The sequence below is a fragment of the Colias philodice genome, chromosome 5 (assembly GCF_061535455.1).
Source record: "Colias philodice isolate Cphi_HAF_F1 chromosome 5, ilColPhil1 Martin Lab GWU primary, whole genome shotgun sequence".
In the NCBI taxonomy this organism is placed as follows: domain Eukaryota; kingdom Metazoa; phylum Arthropoda; class Insecta; order Lepidoptera; family Pieridae; genus Colias; species Colias philodice.
Genome location: NC_143090.1, coordinates 2,180,649 through 2,207,311, shown reverse-complemented (window position 1 = coordinate 2,207,311; position 26,663 = coordinate 2,180,649). Strand labels below are relative to the sequence as shown.

Here is a 26,663-nt window from a genome sequence, read left to right as displayed (position 1 = left end):
TTAGCGATTCATTTTTATTATATAGATAAACACTTTTTACTATTGGTATTAAATAGCTCTCTTTATTTCCCCATTTTTACATACATTGTAAAACTTATCGCACCAAATATTTATTTCGCCGGCTTAATGCAAACTCATATTTTCATACGAACCGCTATAGAGTGGATTAGTTCTGATGACGTGAACAAAATAATGACATGTTTAACAATTACATTTTATTACACGATAAGAAGCAATGATAAAAAAACAATAAACTTTCAGAGCTTTGTAAATTCATTTTTCAGTGTAACGCCGATAGCTTAATAGGAAAAACTATACATAGGTACTCAACACATCACTACATAGTATAAAACAAAGTCGCTTTTTCTGTGCCTATGTCCCTTTGTATGCTTAAATCTTTAAAACTACGGAACGGATTTTGATGCGGTTTTTTTTAATACATAGTGTGATTCAATAGGAAGGTTTTAGTGTATAATTTATTAGGTTTGAGACAAAGCGGGCGAAGCCGCGGGCGGTAAGCTAGTAATTCATATTCTAAAACTTTTGTAAATATGTAGTTTACAAATAATAGTAAATCTCACGGAACAATAATTGATAATAATACCTTTTGTTAGAAACAGTCTAATTAGGAACTGCAATGTTCAATACAGATTATAAATATTTTATGAATTAGTAAAAAGTGAAAAAAAAACTTTATTAATATAAAGCCTGCAGAAATAAACAAAACTTAATTAGAAACACTTGCTTAATTCATTATCGATTTTTTAAATTTACATAAATTCTTAAGTCCTTACCTCAAACCACCTCGTTGGACCTTCTACTACCATAAAAAAGAATAATGAGCCAAACTACAAAAAAATTATCCCCATAATAAAATAGGAATAAATATGAAAACTCAAGTACGTAGGTGCGTTGAGTATATAAGGGAGCGAGTTCGACTCTACCGCCTAGACACCTGTGCGTCGCGATCAGTGCTGCCTGCTTGTCGTGAGTTTGTACGTGTTTTTTAATTATATGTAGTTTTATATTATTTCAAAAGTATTTTTTATGTTATTTTAGTAATGGTTAGGTAAATAATTGTATAATAAATATATAAAACAGTTTTTCTGGTAGAGTTTAAAAATGAAATACTTTTGTAGTAAACTTTTGCTGAAGAATTTCTGATAGGTTTTAAAAAGTTTATGTACGTAATTTAGGTTTTTTTAAATATAAATTGTATCGAGTAATAACAATAATTAATTTAATAAAATAATGTAGACTACTTTGTACCAAAACCAAATGTATAATATTATACAAAACTTTAAAAGCTCGCTCTACTACTTGTCTTGTAATTGTAAAGTTTTTACTAAGTTCTGTAAAACAAATTTAATTATTACGTTTAAATAGATAATCTTATGAATATACTAGCGGTCCGCCCCGGCTTCGCCCGTGGTACATATGAAAAATAGATGTTGGCCGATTCTCAGACATACCCGATATGCACAGAAAATTTCATGAGAATCGGTCCACCCGTTTCGGAGGAGTATGCAGACTAACATTGTGACACGAGAATTTTATATATAAGATTTATTGTTTTATGCGCGTGATATAATAAATATAAGATAATTTACTTACATAGTTAGATCTATACATAAATCTTGCAGACACGTTCCAGAAAAAAAAATTTAAGTACCTTAGTTACCCTAGTTTCACTATTTCGTTTTATTATTTATAGTTTATGCATTATAAATATTTCCTTTCGAAGTTTAAGTAGATAACTTATGCCTCCTAACTAAATGAATACGTTATTAAAATAATTTTAATTTGAACTAAAAGAAAAATCTTCTTAAACGTTGTGAATTTGCGAAAAATAGAAATGTTCTTGATAAAAATTAATAATAAATTAATATTACATTAAAATTTTTGTAATAAATAAAAATTAAAGGATTTCTTCAGAAAAGGTCTATTATAGTTGATTTAAATTAAAAAGTCTATTTCAGCTACGACTTTCTATAAAAGTTATCTTCATATATATAAATATCGTGTCACAATGTTTGTCCTCAATGGACTCCTAAACCACTTATAATAAAATTCGCACATCATGTGCAGTTCGATCCAACTTGAGAGATAGGATAGTTTAAACATGTAGGTAGCACGGGCGAAGCCGGGGCGGACCGCTAGTATGTATATATTTCCTTACGATATTCAATTGTCTATGAACCCTATAAAGAGTTACGAATTTATATTCATTGTTCTTTATACCTTATATCTTTTTTCTATCTTCATACATAAAAATTACCGTTTGAAACGATCTCGTAAGAGAGCGAAAATAATTTCACATATATGTATTTTCGTATCCTTAGTAATGAAGTTAATATAATGAAATAACAAACAACAAAAAGAGATATATATTTAGAAACTTTATATAAAACTGTATGTAGTATTATTGGCATAGTTTTTAGTTATTTTCAATCGAGATTAAAAAGCAGTTAGGTAAAAATCCCTACTAATATTATAAATGCGAAAGTAACTCTGTCTGTAACGCTTTCCCGCTTAAACCTCTCAACCGATTTTGATGATATTTGGCACAGACAATCTTTACACCCTGAGAAAGAACATACGCTACCTTTTATCAAAACACCACGCGGGCGAAGCCGCGGGCGGAAGCTAGTATGTTATAAAGAATTGAATGGATAAGAATAATGCATCTTCAAGGTATTAAAATACATTAGTTTTATAAAAACAGAAAATTTCTCGATCCAAAAAATACTTTTCACTATGATCGCGTAAAAGATGATGTACAAAAGTTGAAAATTTGAGGTTAAGGAAAATCTAAATAAATTCCAAGAATTTGTTTGTCAATGAGAAGACTATTTATTTTTTTCTTTTTTGTTTTTACCTATCTATATAAATCAGCACAACAAATCAGAAACATGCCAGAAGCAGCTCTTTTCCTGTGATTAGAAGTTTTTATTTCAGTTTTATTAAACTTAATAAATCCAACAACATTTAACTTTTTTGTAAATAAATCTGAACACAGTAATTTACCAGAAAGACAATAATTATTCCACCCGTAATAAAATGACTGTTTAACTTTCTAACAAATTAAATAAGAGTTCTGTTTACTTATAGAAAATGAGAATTATATTTCGTCTTCCATAAAAAAATACCTGAAACATGAAAAATACTTACATGAAAAATTCTTGAAATTATCTCTTCAACTAAAAGTATTTCAAGCTTAACTCGCGACAATATCAGTTACTTCCTCCACTAAAAGGGAGGGAAAACTAAAAAAGTATGAAATTCTTATTATTTATTTAAATGAGATAAATTCATTTGTCCATTTTATGTTTTACAATTAATGTACGACTAATATATAAAAATCCCGTGTTTTCCCCGTTAGTTACCATACTCCTCCAAAACGGCTGGACCGATTCTCATAAATTTTTTGTGCATATCGGGTAGGTCTGATAATAATCGGCCAACATCTATTTTTCATACCCCTAAGTGATTAGAGTAAGGCAGAGCAACGTTTTCCAGGACAGCTAGTAAATAAATATATAAGCATACTAGCTGCGCTTCGCGGTTTCACCCACGTGGCTCCGGTCCTGTTGGTCTTAGCGTAATAATATATAGCCTTATAGCCTTCTTCGATAAATAGGCTATCTAACACCGAAAGAATTTTTCAAATCGGCCCAGTAGTTCCTGAGATTAGCGCGTTCAAACAAACAAACAAACAATTTCTTCAGCTTTATAATATTAGTATAGACTATAGATAATAGTCCAGTCTGTGGGGAAATGTAAAAGCCTCTGCTCTACAAAAGGTGGCGTAGAAAATGTTTTGAAACAATATTGTTTAGGTATGAAAGGTTAATAAAAATCCAAGTTTTCGACCTTGACGGACCCAGGCGCTAGCCGCCATCTTGAATTAAAGGTGCTAAAATTAGGTATATTTTAAATAACTTCTCAATTGTTTACTGAATCACAAAAGTGTCTATGAGGGGTTCAAAGAAGACAAAATTACCTACATTTTTTCATACATGATTATTCTGTAAGTCTTAAAGGTAAAAAGTTACAAGCGTCGGAAATAATAATATTTACAGAAATCATATAATTTTAATTTTGTTTAATAATTGTGCAGCAATCTTTTTTTATTCTTTTTGATGGCCCGGGCTGGTTAATGGTGGCTTCTTCATTATCGTCGCTGAAATTTTCTGTTTCATTGTCTGTATTTTTAGTTTCCAACCATGAAATTTCGTCGATTAAATTTACTTTTTATTGATAACTTTATGAATCGTTCATATCGGATATCTTCTAAGGATTCCTTATCCATGTCCCCTCCGTAAAAAGTTACTAGAAAGCGTGCTCCAGCGTCTTCGATTTCTTCTGGTCATGATGACGTAATTTCATGGTTGGAAACTAAAAATACAGACAATGAAACAGAAAATTTCAGCGGCGATAATGAAGAAGCCACCATTAACCAGCCCGGGCCATCAAAGAGAATTAAAAAATGATAGCTGTACAATTTTTAAACAAAATTAAAATTATATGATTTCTGTAAATATTATTATTTCCGTCGCTTGTAACTTTTTACCTTTAAGACTTACAGAATAATCATGTATGAAAAAATGTAGGTAATTTTGTCTTCTTTGAACCCCTCATAGACACTTTTGTGATTTAGTAAACAATTGAGAAGTTATTTAAAATATACCTAATTTTAGCACCTTTAATTCAAGATGGCGGCTAGCGCCTGGGTCCGTCAAGGTCGAAAACTTGGATTTTGATTAACCTTTCATACCTAAACAATATCATTTCAAAACATTTTCTACGCCACCTTTTGTAGAGCATAAATACCTACAGACTGGATTATAAACAAAGGCTACACTCACATCGATGACAATATTTCAAATTAATTCAATTTCCATTGCATACGATTTTTTATTTTACTCACGGGAACGTAAAAATGAAATTAATGGATAAGGATATATGAAAATACTTTTTTTAACAAATTGAAAAAAAAATACGAAAAACAGTTGTCATGTCATGTTATTTGTTTGAATCTTCATCACATAGTAAAAAACAAAGTCGCTTTCTCTGTCCCTATGTCCCTATGTCCCTATGTCCCTTTGTACGCTTAAATCTTTGAAACTACCCAACGGATTTTGATGCGGTTTTTTTTAATAGATAGAGTGATTCAAGAGGAAGGTTTATATGTATAATAACATCCATTAAATAGTGGAGAAGTACTGTTATTTTTGAGGTTTCTAATGTGATGTCGTAAATAATTAATTTTTTTCCGCTTACATTGCAAACGCAGACTGAACCCTACGAATTTTATCAAAATAATGTACTAAGTATTGTACACATTGAAAAGGTCTACAGAAAAGTCCGCGATGTATATGTCTATCTTTTATGGATAACCCACAATAACTTTTTTTTGTCATTTGCTTTTTACGACAAATAATGGCTAATTTTCGAAGCGATTTTAACCAATACAGCATTAATCCTTAACCAATTAAATACCTTGAATACATTGTTCATTTAATATAGATCTATATGGCCTTTTACACCGTATGATTTAAGTGAATATTTTCGAAGATATTACAGATTTAAAAATTGCGGGACGTAGCGTTTGCGGCGGTACCGGCCGGCCGCCATTGTATACCCGTGCGAAGCCGGGGCGGGTCGCTAGTACAAAATAAACTCAAAAGACTTCTGGCAAAAGACATAAGTTCAAACCCCTGCCTCGAGTAAAAAAAAGTCTATCCTATCCTACTAATATTATAAATGCGAAAGTTCGTGAGGATGTGTGTGTGTTTACCACAGGTGTTTACTCTTTCACGCAAATTCCACTGAACCGATTACAATGAAATTTAGCACACACATAGAGGGTAACTTGGATTAACACCATATTATTATAGTACTCTTTGATTAACACATAGGATAGGTTTTATCCCGGAAATCCCACGGGAACGGGAACTATGCGGGTTTTCCTTCAAAAACGCGGACGAAGCCGCGGGCGGAAAATCGGAAATCGAGTTCTTTAAAAATTCTACAATATTAACTCATTTCGCTATACTTCCCTATTTTTATCACTTAAAATTTATCAGATTATCTATATGAAACTAACAAATATTATAAAAATATTCTTCTTTAAACTAAAATCTGATAGTGCACATGCTATGTAGGAGTTTCAGGAATTACGAAAGGAAAATAAGACAGCTTAATAAGACATAAGCCGCTTTATTCAAGTTTTCTGAAGTCATTGCTTTTTATATAATTTATTTTTTAAATCTTGTATGACAAACGTAGCATTAAAATAATTATATGGAATGATTAGGTAATCTATTGTATAAACCAAGAAAAATACGAATAATAATAATTCATTAAATAATTCTCGTACTCATTCTTGTATTATACAATAGTTTAAAATACTTTAGAGTTTAGAATCTTTGACGAATCAATAGTACCGTAAAGTATTCAAGATAATTCATTTTGAAGCAACTTTTTTTAATAATAAATCTCAAATCGTAGCCAATTTTGTACAACAATTAAGTAGGTACTTAAAGCATTAAAAATTAATCTGTTACATCTTTTTTAAAATCGTCAAACATCGTAAATCAAACAAGCTTTTTATATAAGGTAATGATTTCTAATAAACGATCTCTAAAAAAAAATCTTAATTACAATAATATTATACCCGTTAAGCAGTTGATCTATTTAAAGAACATTAATCATAAACATTTAATGACAGTGACGATGTTTTGTTAACATAGTATTTAATGCCTAAATTACTCACGTTTTAAATTACATTTACTTCTTACTAGCGGTCCGCCCCGGCTTCGCCCGTGGTACATATTTCGCAATAAAAGGTAGCCTATGTTCTTTCTCAGGGTCTAAAGATTGTCTGTACCAAATTTCATCAAAATCGGTTGAGAGGTTTAAGCGGGAAAGCTTAACAGACAGACAGACAGAGTTACTTTCGCATTTATAATATTAGTAGGGATTTAATTTTTGTTTCATAAAATTTCAATATTTTTCATTCAAACATCACAAATTTTATTTAACCTTTAAACAACACACGATTTGTGTACAAATTCCGCTAATCCTTTATTCTGTCCATTTATTTGATCTGGCGTTTATAGAAATGCAGAAAAAACACGCGACGATTCTTTTCTATGCGAAATAGACTGTCAGTGAAGACATGCGAACGCTTTGTCTGTATAAATGTTGTTCCTTTGTGCGTGCAGCGGCGCCAGTTGTAAGCGACTTTGTTTAAAATATGACCTGTCACTTTGGTCATGGCATTTTTTTTAAATACGACCTGTCACTTCTGGTCATGGCATTTGTTTTAAATAGCTGTCATTTTTAGTCTGTGGTAAGTTTAAAAAATATAGCGGTGGTTAGACTAAATAATTTACCGAGTTTATCATAGGTTTTTGCTATGCTTCCGACTTTTGAATTGAAACTTCTTTAGGCGTGATGAGAGTAAAATTGTATGGTCGCGTCATTGCAATACCGTCACGTCATGGAGTAAGGCGACGATTTTGGTATCTTTGAATCTGGCCAAAGAAGTTTCATTTCTGACACGTGTGCTTGGCACACATGTTATTTTTTTAAACGTTTGTTATTTTTTTAATGATAATTAATGATTTAGTATATACCGAGAACATAAATGACTTGTTATTCCATATTAAACTATCGGTGATAAATAGAAAAGATGTGATAAAAACAACGCAGTATAAGACATTTCCCTTCCTATTTTACGACTATAATATATAATAACTGAAATTTTACTGCCTGTCATTAAGCCTTGGGATGTTGTATTTTTTATTGTTTTCCGGTCACAAATATGTTCGAACTATATATTAAGAAATTAGTCTAAAGTCATAATTAGAACGAGACATTAATAACTTATGAAGGTTACTTCCATGCAGTGATGTCTAATGGAACATAGACTTACGTTCTTAATTTTTTTAATAGAAAATTAGGCAAACGATCATCGCCTGGTGGCAAGTAATTCCACAGACCATTGGCATCTACAGACGTGCCTGAAGAGGTGTTGCCGATTTTTTTACATTACCTACTTCATACAATTCTAAAGGATTTATTTAAAATTTTAATGTTTATTAGGTTATGAGATATCATCATCATCATGAGCCCATATACGTTCCATATACTTTTGGGACACAGGCCTCTTATGAGGGTACAGGCCATAATCCACCACGGCTAAGTGCGGGTTGACGGACGACACATGTCGTCGAACTTTTGATTCTTCGACATATAAAATCACCTCATAAAGATATTAACTCATGTTAATTTTCAAATAACAATATATGTAGAACTATAAATTTAAATTTATAGAGCCTAAAAACGTAATCGCTTATAACTTAATACTGACATATAGCAGTCATTGCGGATCCGAGATGGCAAGCGATTAAAAACCTTTATGCATCTAGAAACAATAAGACGACGGAAGCTTATTTTCTGCTAACAATTGAGAATTATTTGACCTCTGAATGTACACATAATTTCTTACGTAGGTATCGTAACATAAAATTATGTTTTTTTTTTTAATAATACCTAGTAAAATTATAAAGATACATGTTATCTGATTTCGAAAATTATTGCAATGTTTTCAATGCACATGAATAGTATGAGAGAAGAAATAAAAAAGAGGCATTTGTACTGCAAAAATGAACAATTATTTGATGCACAAAAAAACCTTTTACAATAAAACGAACTGAAACAAAAACATCTAGATCATGGGGTTTTTGGAATATAAACAACATTAAAAAAATGAAAACATCAGCGAGTTGGTTTTTTATTTTTTAATGTAATTTGCGCAGTCATAACAACTATTATATTCAGTGAGCTATCCTGGATTATCTATTCTAATATAATGTTATTTTGTTTAAGAAAACATTAGCTTCAACCCACAACTTTACATGGTTGTTGTTATTCTATATTATAAACTGTTGGCTCACATGTTACTTAAAATAACCGCTAAATCGCTTCAATTTAAGAAGAATCTACATCCATATACCTAAAGTTTTTGTTTACTAGCAGTCCGCCCGGACTTTGCCCGTGGTATGTGTTTACGTTTTTTTTCTCCATAAGAACCATCCTCGTACTTCAAGGCATATTATAAAAAAAAATTAACGAAATCGGTTCAGCCGTTCTGTAATTTTGCGCTTACCAACACATTTGGCGATTCATTTTGATTATATAGATTAGCCAAAGATCAGTCGTATCGTTCAATATAATAATAAATAATTTCCATAGTAACAATAATCATTAAAAAATAGATATCTCAAAATTAGATGTTTATTATTCTAAAAGCGGCCCAAACTCAGCGTTATTATTATTTATATTCAAAACAATCTGCTTATAAAATCAAAGACTGCTTATTCGGTATTTACAGAAGATTGTTTACTTTATTATTATATTGACTTGGACCTTGTCTTAACAATAATTTGAATTATAAACAAAACCGGTAAAATCTGCTGTATTTTTTGTGGGTATATTAAATTTCGGTGTAATGTTATAATTAACTTGAAAATGAGACTTCATTAATTGCAGTTTGTCATACGCCTACAGCGCATGCAAATTTCTTATACTTACGTGCGATTAGGGGACATATAAAATGGTAACCACACCTTTTCTAATAGAATTGTATTCTCATTTCAAATTTTCAAACAGAGTTACTTGTCTCCATGTACATCCACTACTAAATTTCTCTACTCTATCTACTTCCTAGATCCTTCGTTTGCGTCATAATTTTCCAATAAATTAGTTATACCTTTTCCATTATCAACACTTTTTCTCTATATTACCTACAATACAATTATATTTTTGTTACAGATAAAAAAGCAGCAATGCAGAAACAGAAATCCACTAAGTCATGCCTTCCCAGCGCGTCTGCCACGGCCTTACTAATCATTCTACTGATCGTCTGCCTCACTGAGGGCGCAACAGGTATGTCCTTATAAGATTACGACTGGGAGACTAATTCCTGATATATCCTTGGTGATGAAATAAATATAAAAAAAAAATTGTATGTCAAAATTTTGGCGCGAAACGAAGATGACGTTTATATTTTTTTTTTACTGTGCACTATTCAAAAAGGTTCATAAATGGAGGTTGAATTAGATTGTTTTTTTTTTTAATTAATTGCATGGATTCATTTTTCTTAAACATTAGATACGTACATTTTAATTATAACAAAGTACTTTGTCACTTTTAAACGAAACATGAAAACAATATTGAATAAATTATACGAACTATTTAAAAAGCTCTATCCGTATTACTGTTTGCTAGCTAAAAAGGCAGCTATAATAGCTATTTAAGCCAAAAAGTATTTTTAAATAAGTTCTATTCGGCTAGGAATAGTTCTTATAATGTTAATTTACTGCAAATAACATACAGTTTTCTTAAGCTGGTAATGGAACTGTAATAATATTATCTTTCTACAAAAGAGTTCTTGATTAACATACATTAAAATATTACTGAGAGTCAGATAGTTATAAATTGGAGTTATACTTGAGTATACTTTGAAATAAAAAAAAATGTGTGCGTGTACTAGTGTACACACGTAAGAAGTGAAACTTCTTTATGACTTATTTTTCAAAAAAAAATTACTATATATGCAGCTTTACGGAAAAACTTCGAATCACGCGTGATAGAGATAAGAAAAAGATGGCGCGTAACGGAAAAATGTCACGCGTAACGACAAAATGTTACACTAAATTTTTTTCCAACCCCGATAAAGAAGTTTCACTTCAATAAGTATAGATGTGTTTTAATCAAGAGTTTTAATACCATATTTGACATAAGGTTGACATGGTATAATAGAGTAAAATGTCGGATATTACAACACATATATTTTCGTAATCCGTTTTTATCAGACATAATATCCATTAGTCTCTTTACAATTCTGGAAGGCAATTTAATAATGTTCTAATTATATTTTTCTATTGTTAATCCTCCTCTATTTGATACAATGTTTACGGTATTTCGTCTTATAACCTTTTCACCGTTTTAGGAAAATCTGTAATGTGTCACAATTCTATAAAAAAAGTTCAGTTCAAGACAAAATTAGTATACACTGAAAAAAAAAAATGTATGCGTGTACTAGAGTACACACGTAAGAAGTGAAACTTCTTTATGACCTTAAAAATGTCACGCGTATGGCGTAACGCAAAAATGTCACGCGTACGGCGTAACGCAAAAATGTCACGCGTACGGCGTAACGCAAAAGTGTTACACTAAATTTTTGTCCAACCCCGATAAAGAAGTTTCACTTCAAAATTTTACATTAATTACCTACAGGTATTCTCAAGTCTACTCTACCTATATATTTTTTAAATTTTAGAATGGTGTGAATTGCACGTTTCTAGAGCCAATTAATTATTTATTTTTCAAAAACCGTTAAATATCGTATCGAAGTTACAACGCATAGGTAAAACCTAACACTGAACCTAATTCTTTTAGTAAAACCTAACACTGAACTTTAAAATTAAGCTGAAACGAAAAAAAAAAGACGGGTTGCACTCCGGGAGTGCCGGCAGAAGTGAAAACTTGATTATTAACGTTCAGCATGTTTGATATTTTGGAATGGTATCCGTCTTACGCATGGAATATAAGGGCTAAAAGAAAAAAAAACATCCGTCTTTCGCTTTTTCGATCAGGCCACGTGTCCTGACGCGAGTTTAAGATTTTATACCCAACGCCGCTAAAGAAGTTTTCACTTCAAAAATAGGAAACAATCTATTAATTTTATTAAGGATATTTTTTCGAATAAGTAGCAACACTCGTAGGTATAATAATTATGTGAATTGTTAATTTTATTTTAAAAACAAACTAAGTCGAGACGTGAATAAAACTGTTTTCTACGAATTTAGCACCTTATCTTTTTGGGATATTTAAAAATAATCACGTACTACATGTAAACAATTATTAACTTATAACTAGTTGTATTGTTTTGACAAGGGAACCTTCGATTTGGGAACAACTTGGTAACTTTGTGTTTTTTTGACGTTCTCTGATTTCCAACGAAACACAGATTCAATTATGGGAAATTGTTTTATTAGTTTCCATTATCTAACACGTGTAGACTTATTTAGTTTTATTTCTTATAAAATTTGGTAGTAAGTTGCTTGATTTATTTTTATAATAAACTAACTTCCACCCGCGGCTTCGACCGCGTAGTGTTTTGATAAAAGGTAGCCTGTGTTCTTTCTCAGGGTCTAAAGATTGTATGTGCCAAATTTCACCAAAATCGGTTGAGAGGTTTAAGCGGGTAAGCGTAACAGATAGACAGACAGACGGACAGAGTTACTTTCGCATTTATAATATTAGTACAGATTGATACTTTACCTTAGCTGGATAAAAATAGATTGGATAAAAAGCTCTAATGTTATCATTATCAACATATAAGTAGGTACGTACTTACTTTGAATTTTATTTATTTACACATAAGATGGACTCTATAGTTTCACAAAAAAAAATTAAGCCGTTTATTTAAAAAGCGTTCGAAACGAAATTTGCTATTTTTTTTACACAGATTATTTTTATTTTATTTTTTTCAATAAATAAATGAAACGATACCTTCGACGCTTACAATTTTTATCAATAATATTCACCTAACTTTTGTAACAGATCTTTGTGGACTATGTTATGTAGGTATAGACTATAGTATATACTTTCAATAAAAGCATTCATATTACTATTATCGTAGTTCAAATTTTAATGAAATATCCGTAAGGAAAACATGGAACTTCCTTCTCGATAGTTGACTCAGCTGAAACTGGTCAACTAGTCTGCTATGATAGTAAAACGGTTTTAAATCACGACATAAAATGAAACTTTTCATGATGACGTTCAACTTTATTATTTAATGCAAGTCTGTTATCTGTGGTTTTGAAAAATATTGAAATATATTATTTTTCTTTTGATTCGCCTGAGCTTTGACCTCGTTAAATTATTCATAGTTTTGTTGTCTATAATAAGTTGTTATTAATAAGTTGGACTGTCTATTCTTACAAATTTTTATTTATTATTAGATAATAATAATTAATTTTATTATATTGTTGATTTTACTTTGTTGGAGTCATTATATTCATGCCCTTACGTTTGACAGATGATTAAAAAAAAGACGTGTGGCACTCGGGGACTGCCGCGGTAAAGCTATTGCATGCTATGCCTTCAAGCCACACCTCCGTGCCCGTCGGAGTGGGGAGCGTGAGGTTTTTTCGTTACGGAATTTCTCGATTCGGTCCCCGCGCTCAAGGCCCGCGATAGAAGCTATGCAATAGCTTAAAATAAGTTTTAGGCGGGAAATTCAGTAACTGTCAAAAGTGTATCATTCTCGTTTTACATATAATTTACTTCTATTCAATTTAAAACAGCATCATGTATTATTCATACTTTACTTTACAACTTTTATTTCTATTTTTAATTCATATAGTATGAATTAAGAAATAAATCAGCCCGTTTAACGCTGGCTAATATTTGTGTGATATTTTATGTCGCCGTTAAAGTCTAATATGATTGGCCCTCTCCACTTTACGAGCGGACAAATATGTATCGTGCTGTAATTAATTTAACGGCTTAATCTAACTTGGTTTACCTTTTAATCCTAGTTTTATTTTTACTGTGAAATTGACTCCAATTAACAACTAAATGTTGTGTGTTTTTTTATTATACTTATTGATAGGTAATTAACTTATCCGAATATATTGAATCTTTTTAATGAAATCTGTCTGTTTTAAGTAGCTCAAAATCGAGTCTAAATAAATCGGTTACATAAAAACATACCAGTAAAACGTGTTAAAAATAATCGCGAACTTCATGGTAATTGCCATTTCCACAAATATTTCTAAACGTATTGAGGTAGGTCTACACCACAGGTCTACACGAACGTGCGACGTAATGGGTTCATTACACACGGAGGGATTTGTGTATACGACCTTACATTTGTTCTTTTAATATTGTAATGTGACGTTTACACAGAGTACAGAAAATTATGATTTAGGAAGATGGAAAGAAACGGAAAAGATATTGTTTTATGTATAATGCTGCATAATATGACAACACACTTAAAAATAGATATATGTAATGTATCTTTCCCTTCAATAATTGTTCTAAAATGAATGCCTTGTGAGCTAGGTATTTATGAAACAATAAATTAAAATAATATCACAATATGAACCCTTACCATAGACCTACTTGCAACTTATCTTCTATAAATATCAAATTTTAACAATAATAGAAATTGTAAAACGCTATTCCTAAAACAAAACAATAAAAACTCAACAAGTTTAAAAATCCTAAGAGCAATGACATTCCATAATACCACATAATGCAATGTTATTTCCTACAAGTCCACAATTCTAACGTAATCGGCTTTCAAATAAGCCAATTCTACTTTCCACTCAATAAACGTTTAAACAGACGTTAAACCGCTTGACGTCTTGCTCATAACGATGTTTATTATTTTCAAGTTCTCGTCATATTGCGAGATCAGACAAGTGGCCATTTTTGCTTATTACTTGAAAAGCTACTTTTTGAGATGGTTAAATTCAAATGTTATGCACTTATGAAATTGTTTCTCAATATTTTTTTTGGCTAACCGGAGTGTCTTTTTAACCGACTTCAAAAAAAGGAGGAGGTTATCAATTCGGCCGGTATATATATATTTTTTGTAATTAAAAACCAACATTTAATTGAAGAGTGTATGTATGTAAATTGTTTCTTTCACCACAAATTTAAAGCGTCCTAATACCTACGTTTAGAAGGACAATAATAAAGTGTAACTTCTTTTATTTTTCAAAATTAGCTTCTAGAAAAAAATCGAGAATTAATTTGAAACTTTTGCATAAGCTTATCTGCTAAGCTACATTTGTGATATGATGTAAAAATATTACATTGATGATGACGAAGTTAGTTTTAAAATAATACCTAACTTAAAAGTTAAAATTTTACATTCGCGTGATTTTGAATATAATATTGAATATCTCTTAGAATTTTGTATAATTATGTTATATTTTGGTTCACAGAACAAAGAATTAATAATAGGGGTAGCAAGTCGTCCCATCTTATACAGAAAATCAACGGATGGCGCAGCCAACGCGGAGGTATGAAACTGTGCTGTTACACTTGGCTCATGTTACCTGACTTGGCTCATGTATACTCATGTTTCATGACTTGGCTCATGGTTCTTGACTCTCATCTCATGTATGTTGACTTGTTTTTTGTCTTGGCTCATGTATATTGACTCATGTTTCATGACTTAGCTAATGGTTCTTCATCTCATGTACTTGACTTCTTTCCTATCTTAGCTCATGTTCTTTCTCTTAACTCGTGTCTCTGGACTCATATATCTCATGTACTTTAACGAACTCTTTCGCTCTTTTTTCCTGTTATTTGTTCGAAATTCATTCTTGAAATCATTGTACTTTCAATGGTAAGTAATCTTCTATGTTTTTGTTAATCTGTTTAATTGTTTTATATTCGTGAATGTCTGTTCCTTGTAGCTGTTCTTTCCGGAGCCTCGTGTCTCTAGCACAGTGTAGTTAACGCATTGCACTGTAGTTTGAATAGAGGGCGAATCAAATGCTGCCTCTATTATTCATTACACTACGCTTGTAGTTTTTCAAGCTTGTATACAGGGTTATTATCATTTCAACCATCGGTCAGGCAATTATAAATATGCATGCGTTTGCATTTTATAAAAAAAGTGTAATATTTTCACGGAACCAGCTAGCCTTGTTGTGAATGATTCTGGGAAAATTAAATAAAGCCCTTAAAATTGAATTATTCGAAGTGCACTGCCAAGGTTAGTTTCCATGAGTTTCTAGTTAAACATTGAAGTAATTACCACAATATATTTCAATACTTTTTTGTAAATAACTTTATAATGGTTAGTCGCATTATCGCATAACTTATTAAATGTACTTATAGATAAACTTATTAAAGTCACACTTGTTTTTCAGTCAAAATATAACTTTAAAATAAACATGAAAGGCCTCATACAATTTTTATTGTATCCAGATATTAACATATTTTAGATACTTAGATATATTTCGATTATATAGGTAATAATATTATAAAACTGAAGAGTTTTTTTTTTCTTTGAACGCGCTAATCTGAGGAACTATTGATCTGATTTGAAAATTTCTTTCGGGGTTAAATAGCCCATTTATCGAGGAAGGCTATAGGCTATACAGGGTGTAATCGTTAAGTGTGCACAAGCGATTATTCCGTAACTATTGCAGATGTCAAAAAACTTTAAACTGATACCGAAAGTACTTAACCTAATGAGTAAAATGGCCATAATAATTTTTAAAATAAAACGAGAAATATCTAAGAAAATAACTTTAAACCCTACTTTCGATATCAGTTTAAAAATTTTTGATATCTGTAATAATTACGGAATAATCGCCTGTGCACACTTAACGATTACATCCTGTATATCATCACGTTAAGACTAACTGGAGCGGAACAACGTGGGTAAAACCGCGGGGAACATCTAGTATTTAATAAATATAATTTTGTCATTGGCATTAATAAAATTATTAAATCGTTCGAGTGTAAACTCGGAACGATTTAATATATAATATAGACACATGAAAAATGCAAAAATGCGTTTCATTCTCTAATATAAATGTCTGAGAAATAATATTTTAGCCCAGAATATAAAACAAATAAGTACTTATTATATGAGCTTCCGGACATCCAAAAGCTATCATAATGCCGATTTAAATTTTGAAATGATCTGATTACCATAGAGAATTATAACACTCAATTTAGTTTTCCAATTGTGTTGAAAACTAATAAACACGATGAAGCTTATTTATGCACATATATTAACGAATGGATATTACTCTATCCTATATTAATCTTATGGTTTAATTTATAATAACGTAGATAATCAAATTATGTTGTGACAACAATCACAATATAATTTACTAAAAAAAATCATTTTTAAATGCAGTACTTTTGGCATTTGATTTTTTTAATTGAAAATATTTAAATTTACCTAAACCGAACAATAAATCCGTTACTTCCCTTATTTATTACTGAAAATATTTGTATTATTTTATGAGCCCGTTGAAAAGTCAGCTGTAGAAACGAAAATAGCACATAATATTTTAAAAAACGTTCTTGACTACCTATAAAAAAATAACACAACACAATTGCATTTCCTTATCCCATATTCATCCCACTTCATCTAATACAATTCTAAAGAGCCATAAACAACTCATAAAGTGAAGAATAAAAATTTCCCAAGCGGTTAACACTAATGCAATTCTTTCAACATAATATGCAAAGGCGTTTAAAATCCACATGAGTGGAAACTGTCATGCGTTTTACTTATTTTGTTCAATTATTTCAAGATAACGCCTTGTTCTTTTGAAACTAGAGTTCTTTTATGGGTTCACTTGTTTGGTGTATCATGTTAAGTAAATGTTAAAGCTATTGTTAATAGATACAATTAAAGGTACTCAAGAATTATCATTTTAAATTAAATTTCTCGAGAATTGAAAATCAAATGACTCTACCTTTTTATTTCGGAAGAATGGTCGCATAGTTTTAGAGTTTATCGAACACAGTCAAAAATACATACTAAATCTTTCCCCTGAATAAACGAAGATTTAGAACTGAAATTAGTTGAAGTTATTCGAATAAAAAAATGCCCACAAATACGTCGGTTTTTACTCGCAGGTATCTAACGAAATATTAATTACACTTTACTACACATTTTACGCCTATACCTGTCCCAAAAAAGGAATATAACGTATTTATAACTCCTAATTATATTTATATGAATCTACTGAATCTTATAAATTTTATTGCGATGCTTTCTAAATACCTGATGGATTTAGAAAGCATCGTAATCAACTAAAATTCTATATGGATCTCGATACTACTATACCAGTTGAATTGTCAGCGTTATTTTATCAACCAACTACGTATTTAAATAAAAGTAAAGAGAAGAAATAACTTTAATAAATAACAATTTTACTTCTCAGCTTTCAACAAAACTTGTCTTGTTTTCATCGAAACACATCGATCGCTATACGTTACATCAAAGTGATAGGTTAATGTCTTCACTTATTAGATAGAGGATAGAAGCCATTCCTAGTGCATGCGTTTTATGATCTAATGCAGTGGAGTGCCTTGTGGCTGTGCGATGACTAATAACCTAATAATAGGCAGTAATATAGGCAGTATAAACAATGTGAGGTGTTTGAATACATAGTGTTAGTTACAATTATTACTTTATATCGGCTAAAACGTTTTTTAAAGTACTCAGTGTTATTTAATGCACTTATAAATCAAAATTGGCGGAACGAATTTTAATGATTTATGAGTTGGATTCGACTCCAATGGAATTAGGATACTACCTAATTAATGACATTTTGGAAAACACACACAGCTAGTATGTGAATAAAAATGAATATCGTAATGTATTTCGGAGTATAATGGCTTTACCAAATACGGAAGTATTTTCATGTATTCAAGTTAAAAAATGTACAGAAAACTCGGTCGGGCGTAGCAAATGCAAACGGAACTAGTAGCTAATTTCATAAATTACTTAGTATTTAATTGTATAAATTCTATATATGAGAGAAATACTGAATAACACTATTTGTGTAATGTTTTAAGCATAATATGTTTATATTTTATACAAATCTTACAGAAATACTTGAAGATATAATATGTTATTACTATAGCTGAAGCTTTCATGACACGCTTTTAAAACTGCAAAATTCTTATTATTTCAGGATCCTGTTTAAGCTACGGACATTCTTGTTGGGGAGGTGAGTTAAAGATATTAATACTTACTAGTTGTAATAATATTATTAATCACTATCTTTCAGTAATAACATTATTAATTACGATCTTTCAATCTTCTTGTTCCTTATTAATAAATATTTGTTTTGTCTTCTCCTTCTAGATAATTATTTCTAATATATAACAATATGTACAGTACAGGTGTAATTTTGTATTAATTTTCGTCACCTGCGCAGTAAAAGCAAATAAAGAGCTTATCAAAAGACAGTGTTGACACAAAAAATATAGCAATCATTATCATTGCCGATTAAAGCATTAAGTTTATTGCCTGCAATAGATTACATCGACGATTACTTTGATAAATAACTCATAAATCGACATGACAGGGACAACTGCATTTTCCCATACGAATGCAATGGAACTTTAAGTTAAAAATAAGGTTGTTTATTAGTGTAACATCAATATCTGCACTTGACCGCCTCCTTGGTACAGTGGTTGACGCGTGAGCGTAGAACCGAGGGGTCTTGGGTTCGATTCCCGGTGGAGACGAAGAAAAAAAAATGTCTCGGTCTGGCAGGAAACAGAAGGCTGATCACCTACTTGTTCCTAAAAAAAAATCGAACAGTGAAACAGATGTAAGCATAATACATCTGCCCCTTACCCCACTAGGGGACACGGGACTTCACTTTAATATCTGCACTTAGCTTAACAAATTATTGTGCATTAAAAACCAAAGTTTTATTGATTTATTAACACACATTGTAATATTATAATGTTCAATCTTTTTCTCTATGTTTTTCATTTTTTTCCGTTAACAAATAAACTAAAACTTACCTACTAAGATGAATCACTTATTAAATCTAATTAATTTCAAATAATGTAGGTATGTTTAATCATTCTTATTCCTGATATTGTGTTGCTTTTAATCAATCATTCTGCTATTTCTTAAAACCCACAGTTCGCGAAATTAAAGCTAAAAAATCTCAATATCAATCGAGCCTAATTACAATTGCTACGTTTTCCAAATGATGCGAAGATTCCTCATTGTCTAATTTCTAAACGAAACGTATTTCCATTTCTGAAATTTCATGGATAACATTTTCATTCATAACCAATATTAGGAAAATTTCACAAAACATTTGGTTTTAAACAGTTTTTGTAAAACGCAGACGTTGTTTTTTCTTGTTATTTTTTTTAAAGACTTGGTATTATAACTTCAATACTACTGAAACCAATGAAACAGTTTCGAAATTCTCTCGCCTAATGTAAAACGATTACCTGAACTTAGACGCATTATTTTTTATACTGATATTTTTAACACAAATCGTATCATATAAAGTATTTTTTAAAGTTTTTTTATTATGATAAATAAATAAACCTAAATGCTATGTAATTAGTTTATTTATAGAAACACCTTAATTGACATTTACCTGATTCAGTTTTAATCATGGCGGACATTATAATCTCATCATTTCAAATTATTTCGAACACGTCTAAGCGTTTCCCGCCAAAATGTGCCACGTATGAATATTAATATGGCTAATGAATTAAATACAACACCCGCTAATCCTAATATTACATATGAATCGGGTAAATTACCTTTTTATTATAGTAAAGGTTATTTAACGGTTATTTAAAGGTTAATAACCCAAATATACTAGAACAGAAAATTTAACGGTATGCCAGGAAGTAGGGTCATAAATCATAATATTAGCTAATAAATATGGGATCAAAAAGACTAAAGGCGGTTTCTAATTATTGAATATTTGAATTGATTTGATGTGATTAATAAAAAATAGAAAGATCAATTAGTAGAAAGACGTATTATAGCTATATTGTTACTTTGTAAGATTTATATTTTACGTACGTACAAAAAGAGTATTCTTTGAACAAATTTTAAGAAAGTAATAAAATATCTAAAATATCGTTTTTTCTCAAATCCAATTATAAGAAAATTAATATAGAATGTGACCATTAATAAAACTGAATGTTGATTAATTTGAAACTTTTTATTAGAAAGCTAGATAATGATAGACTTAAAACTTTGTAACAGACATAAATGGTCTTCAGGGAATATATTTTTTATAATTCTCCCCGCGTAATTGTGAGAATTAATATCATTATTTTAACGAGTTCTATGCAATACATTATTATTTCACGGAACATCCTACTAATATTATAAATGCGAAAGTTTGTGAGGATGTGTGTGTGTTTGTTACTCTTTCACGCAAATACTACTAAACCGATTACAATGAAATTTAACACAAATATTGAGGGTAACTTGGATTAACACATAGGATAGGTATGATCCCGAATCCCACGGGAACGGGAACTATGCGGGTTTTTCTTTGAAAACGTGGGCGAAGCCGTGGACAGAAAGCTAGTAATAAATAAATACGATATGTAGCGTAGGTACAATGTAACATGCTACCTACGCTACATACACATATAGAATACCTATGGATTAATTTTGCTCAATATTAAAGATAAAGTAAAAAACAAAGCTTTTCCATATTATTATTATTTATTCACTTTGAAAAAACTGTAAAATAAAACACAGTTATCTACGTCCTTCACATCTAAAAGTATAACTTAACATACCTATACATCTTATAAATAAACAATAATTATTGATTACGGCTATTTTGGCGGGATAATATCGTCTGATCATATTTTTTAAACAAATCCAGAAATTTACTTAAAAATAAAAAATATATTTGACTGTAAGAAAACTAACAATTTCTCTACCTATCTATTAATTATCTTACTACCAGACATTAAGGCCTTAATAGGGGCTATCGACCTTGCTAGGTGATTTACAAGGCGGGATCGGGGGACCGAATCTACCGTAGTAAAAGTACGTATAAAAATTATTAAAAAGATATTTGGATAATATGGAATCAAAATTTAAAACAACCATGCCCTGTGTTTCAATTTCATAAACACACTGTAAAAATACTACAATAGTTGACGTTATATTGACTTAGCGTTTTGGTTTAAAGTCCAAAAATCGACCTCAGTTCATGATTTTTTTCCACAAAACCTGATTGTAAAATAAACAAATTAAAACAACCATGCCCTTTATCATATTCGAAACTTTAATATACATTTTTTTAGATAGGTATGTACATTAAGAATCTAAGAAGAAAAACGGCTATAACTAGAGTTAATTTTCGGTATTAAAAGGGAATTCTACATAAAATACTAGCCGTCCGCCCCGGCTTCGCCCGTGGTATATGTTTACGTTTTCTCTACATAAGAACCATCCTCGTACTTCAAGGAATATAATAAAAAAAGAATTATCTAAATCGGTTCAGCCGTTCTCGAGTTATGCGCTTACCAACACATTTTGCGATTCATTTTTATATATAAGATATTATGGCTTATAAATAGAAAATTAATTAAACATTTTAATTTTCAGCACACGGCAAACGATCCGGGAAGCCGCCCGCATCGGCTCCTGATTGGTTCATTACAAGAATGTTACGTCGCATGGCTAATAATGAAATGGTAATTTTTGTCCTTTTTGACGTGACAACGTCTTATAATTCGATAGAGCCGGCTGCACGCACGAAAAAACATGACTCATGCGACGTTACCTCGCTCTGAGGCGTTCTATGTAAGACTTGAAGTGCAAGCGAGAGCGCGGAACGAGCGACAAAGAAGCACAATCGGACGTTTTCACGTTCAACTATCGTCAGTAAACCGACTTTACAGACAACCAATTTTTTTTCAAGTTATTTTTCATATGTATATATTAATTTGCTTAAGTTTAAAATGCAAAATAATAGTCATTTTTCTTAACATTATAAATTTATTGCTAAATCTGCGTTGAGTGAATATTTGGGGTCCAAATCGCAAGAAATAAATCACCGAGATTTATTTCTTGCGATTTGGTTGAGTTGAAATAGGTATGTATTTTTCTAGTAGTGAAATAATTTTTGAATATGGTCCAGCAATTTTTGTGTGAAAATATTACAAACTAATAATATCAGTTTAGATTTAAACGTAATTTAAGATGTTGGAGGACAACGGCATCTATGATTACAACATACATTGCTAAAATCTAATAAACCGCCATCTATACAAACACTAGCAAACCGGGCGAACTCCGTTTCGCCACCAGAGACACCTTTTCTTTGCTATTTAAACCTCACGGAGCCCGAGACCTTTCCAACGAATGCAAAACCGTGGAAATCGGTTCTTGCATTCTGTAGTTATAGCGTCAGGAAGGAAAACCCAACTTATTTTTATATCTATCATTTTACAGCATAACACCATCAACTTTGAAGTGAAACACGACGACGCTGACGACATCTTCCGGGTGGTTATAGACGACTCGTCGGCGAACAGCCCTCTGTAAGTTTTCGTTTTTCAGTATAATAGTTATACGTGTGAACAATAGATGGCGCTGAAATAAATGACAGTTTGAAAAAGCTTCACTTAAAAAGTTTCTAGCTTTGTGTTAGGGGGTAATCTTCGGAAGTAGAGAGATCATGAAAATTATGTACTCTGATCATGAAAATTTTGCACTACTAATCAAGTATTTAATTAATTTTAAAATTTTAGTTATATCGACCATACCTGCCGATATCCTTTAATTAAGGTGCTTTGGCGAAATTCCGGCAACGGGGAAAAAAAAGTGTTAAATTAGATATTATATTACACAATTACATAGTATAATACGTAACAAGTAATTGATTAAGCAAATATGTACATGCAAATATTATCAATTAACCCATATAATATCTCCATGCAATGGCATCGCGCGATACTTACAATAAAGCAATACCTAGGTACTCTAAAGTGGTATTAACAATTTTCTGAAATTACCCTACATCCGAAATTTCTCCAAAGCAGTAAAAGTCAGTAAAAGTTAGGAATTAATGATTTAGCTTCGGCAACAGATAGCTAATTATAAATTCTCTCCTCTCTCTTTTCCAGAAAATACAGTGAAGAGCTACCTCAACAAAACATAGACACAGCATCAAAGTTACCCGAGGCCAAACCAATGTTGGACGACGATTTACTTACAAAAATAAAACTATGGCAGATAATGGTATGTTACTACTATTGCGTTAAACATAATTATTTTTGAACAAAAAATTCACACACAATTAAACAGCCTTGAAATGGTAAGAAGTGGAAAAAAATTAATTAAGACCAACCGGCTTTCAAATAAAAAAAATCGTCAAAATCGGTTTATCCAGTTGAAAGTTTTGAGGAAAAATACTCAAAACAGTCGAATTGAGAACCCTTTTTTGAAGTCGGTTTAAAAAGAGCTTCGTCGTAATATCTATAACTTCTTAACTCTATAATAAATTGAACGATTAGTTACTATTCTAGGATATGACATTGTAGGGGCTTGTTATGTGCGGGTGTAATAAAAGATGAATAACTACGCAAAGGTTATATTTCGTTAACTACATATATATATTCGTATGTAATTCATATTCGACCTAATGCGACCAACCCGCGTCCCGACAAGCCCGAAACTGTCTATGCATAACGCACAAACTGTTCATATACGAGTTACCCTGTGAACCTGTGGTGTGAACTTTCTTAGTAGGTACTACACTTGAAATTCGGTAACTCGTAAATTGGCTTGTCGTCGCTACAACATTATAACATTAATTCTTACCTGTGGAAGTAATCCCGTGCGATTAAACCCACATGTTGCACAGCAGCTCAATTTTCTTCTTTACAACGACATTTTAAAAGGTCATAATAATTACCTACAACACAGGTACTTATCTTCTTTTAAAGAAATACTTCGCATGAATCTAGGGGTATAGGAAAAATTAAATTGTATCTTTGTCATCGATTATGTTAGGTGTGACATGTCAGAGTTCGATATCGTTTTTGTTACAATGTTATTCCCATTTCATATTTTATATAGTTCTCTTATTACGCCCTTAAGTTTAAAAATACTTACTATTCATCCTACACTTTATGTGAAGGAATTTACCCATAAAAATTTTTAAAAGCCGTTTCGAAGGAGTGTGATCACAACACTAATATTAGAATATTAATTTATTTAATTTATACATAATATACCAACAGAAATTTTAAATAAGAGCAGGACATTTGATACAAAGGGCGGCTTTATTGCTTCAAGCAATTTCTTCCAAGCAACCCCAGTAACTAATGTAGTATTTAGAAGTGATAAGGAAAATTATGTACACAATAAAATAATATGAATATTGTGTAGATAGTAACTTTTTTAACTTTTGTAACTTTTTTATATGTTTTGTTTCGTAGTTTTTGACGTATCTAATTTTTTTTTTTTTTGTTTCAGCGAGTCGCCTCACAAGACCACTAAGCTACACTATTGACTGAAGAGTTACTACATCTTATTTATACGAATACTCTTTTATCATCACCGTCAGTTGTAGGGCTGGGTTACAATTGACTGTCTGTATCATATAGTATAAGATTTCTGAAAACATATTTCTATACAAACTATTATACTTCAAATGTCTCTTAATATTTTGAATTTTGTCTGTTGGAAAATATGAAAATATAGTAGCTCAAATATTACGTATGTATAAGTACGGATATAAAAATATACTTCATTGTTGGTGTTAAATAGGAAATCTGTAAAATAAAGGCAAAGTAATTGTAATATGTTTTTTTTTTATCCTCATTTTTTATATTAACTTCTTGATACACAAATCTCACTTATTTTAAAACTAGCTTACCGCCCACGTCCTTCCGCTTTGTCCGCTTCGTCCGCTTTGTCTAAAACCTAATAAATGATATACTAAAACCTTCCTCTTTAATCACTCTATCTATTAAAAAAACCGCATCAAAATCCGTTGCGTAGTTTTAAAGATTTAAGCATACAAAGGGACATAGGGACAGAGAACGCGACTTTGTTTTATACTATGTAGTGATACTGTTTTCAAATAACATTTAACTGATAAATTTGAGTTATTTCGAAAGGGATTGTGTTGTTATTCAAAGTGACGAAATTCTTCAAATATACAGTTCGTCTCAATTGAATAATTCAACATTAAGTTATCTTGGTAGAAAATACTTATCATAATTTATAATTTTAATTACATTAGGTTTAAATTATTATCATGACGATTATTTTCTTATTGCAAGTACCAAGTTCATTATCATTTTCTTTGTTTCAAAATAGCAGTGAAATATTATACATAATCCTACCTATTTAAAGATTTATATCATTTTTTGATAAGCTTCATATAGATTTCGAGGGAGATTCTAATCCAAAATTAACAAACACGGCCATGTCCAAAGGCCTTATAGATAAAAACACAAAATAAGCTACAGCATGTAGGTACGAAAGAGAGGAAGTTGGATATAAAATTCCCAGATTTGTACTTTTACACGATTATTAAAAAGGGAAAAATGTCTGGGTCACGTATGAACGTATGAATTCCACAATATTGGTATGAAAATATTAAATAATAATAGGTATCTATTTTTGCATTTTGAGTGTAATCGGTTCTGTATCTTTTGAATTTTAAGAAATGCATACGTCAAATTAAAGTTCTACTACCCACGTAGATATAAGGATGTTCACTCAAAAACGGCGAAACAGATTTTAATGTTTTTTGTTGTATCACAATACATACAAAATGTAAAATTTGAAAAAATTTCGAGAAACCTGAGCGCAGGGAGCAGCTTATAAAAGATAACTTCAAAATAAAATATGCAAAGCATGTCTGGTGAATCGATAGTATTGACTCAGTTTCAGAATATTTATAGGCTTAAGGTTATTTCAATTTGAAAGTTTATTTCAAAACCACCTGAAATAGTTTCCAAACTTTATGTGCAAATAAAAACAGCAAACAAATTGAACCAAAATATTCAATACAAAAAATGTTGTGTGGTTTTATGAAACCACGGTAAAA

At 30.9% G+C, this 26,663-nt stretch overlaps 1 protein-coding gene across 2 annotated transcripts; it reads left to right on the top strand.

Annotated features, from left to right (window-relative positions):
- Positions 1-955: 955 nt before the first annotated feature.
- Positions 956-25,395, top strand: CCHa1 (neuropeptide CCHamide 1). Of its 2 annotated transcripts, XM_089695472.1 has the most exons (8): positions 956-995; positions 9,844-9,957; positions 15,039-15,116; positions 18,771-18,806; positions 22,202-22,290; positions 23,051-23,139; positions 23,725-23,839; positions 25,079-25,395. In XM_089695472.1, exons 2-8 carry the CDS (start codon positions 9,858-9,860, stop codon positions 25,100-25,102), a joined length of 531 nt encoding a protein of 176 aa, XP_089551598.1. In that variant the 5' UTR covers positions 956-995; positions 9,844-9,857; the 3' UTR covers positions 25,103-25,395. The 2 variants fall into 2 exon arrangements, with proteins under 2 accessions (XP_089551598.1, XP_089551599.1); XM_089695473.1 differs by lacking the exon at positions 15,039-15,116.
- Positions 25,396-26,663: the final 1,268 nt, after the last annotated feature.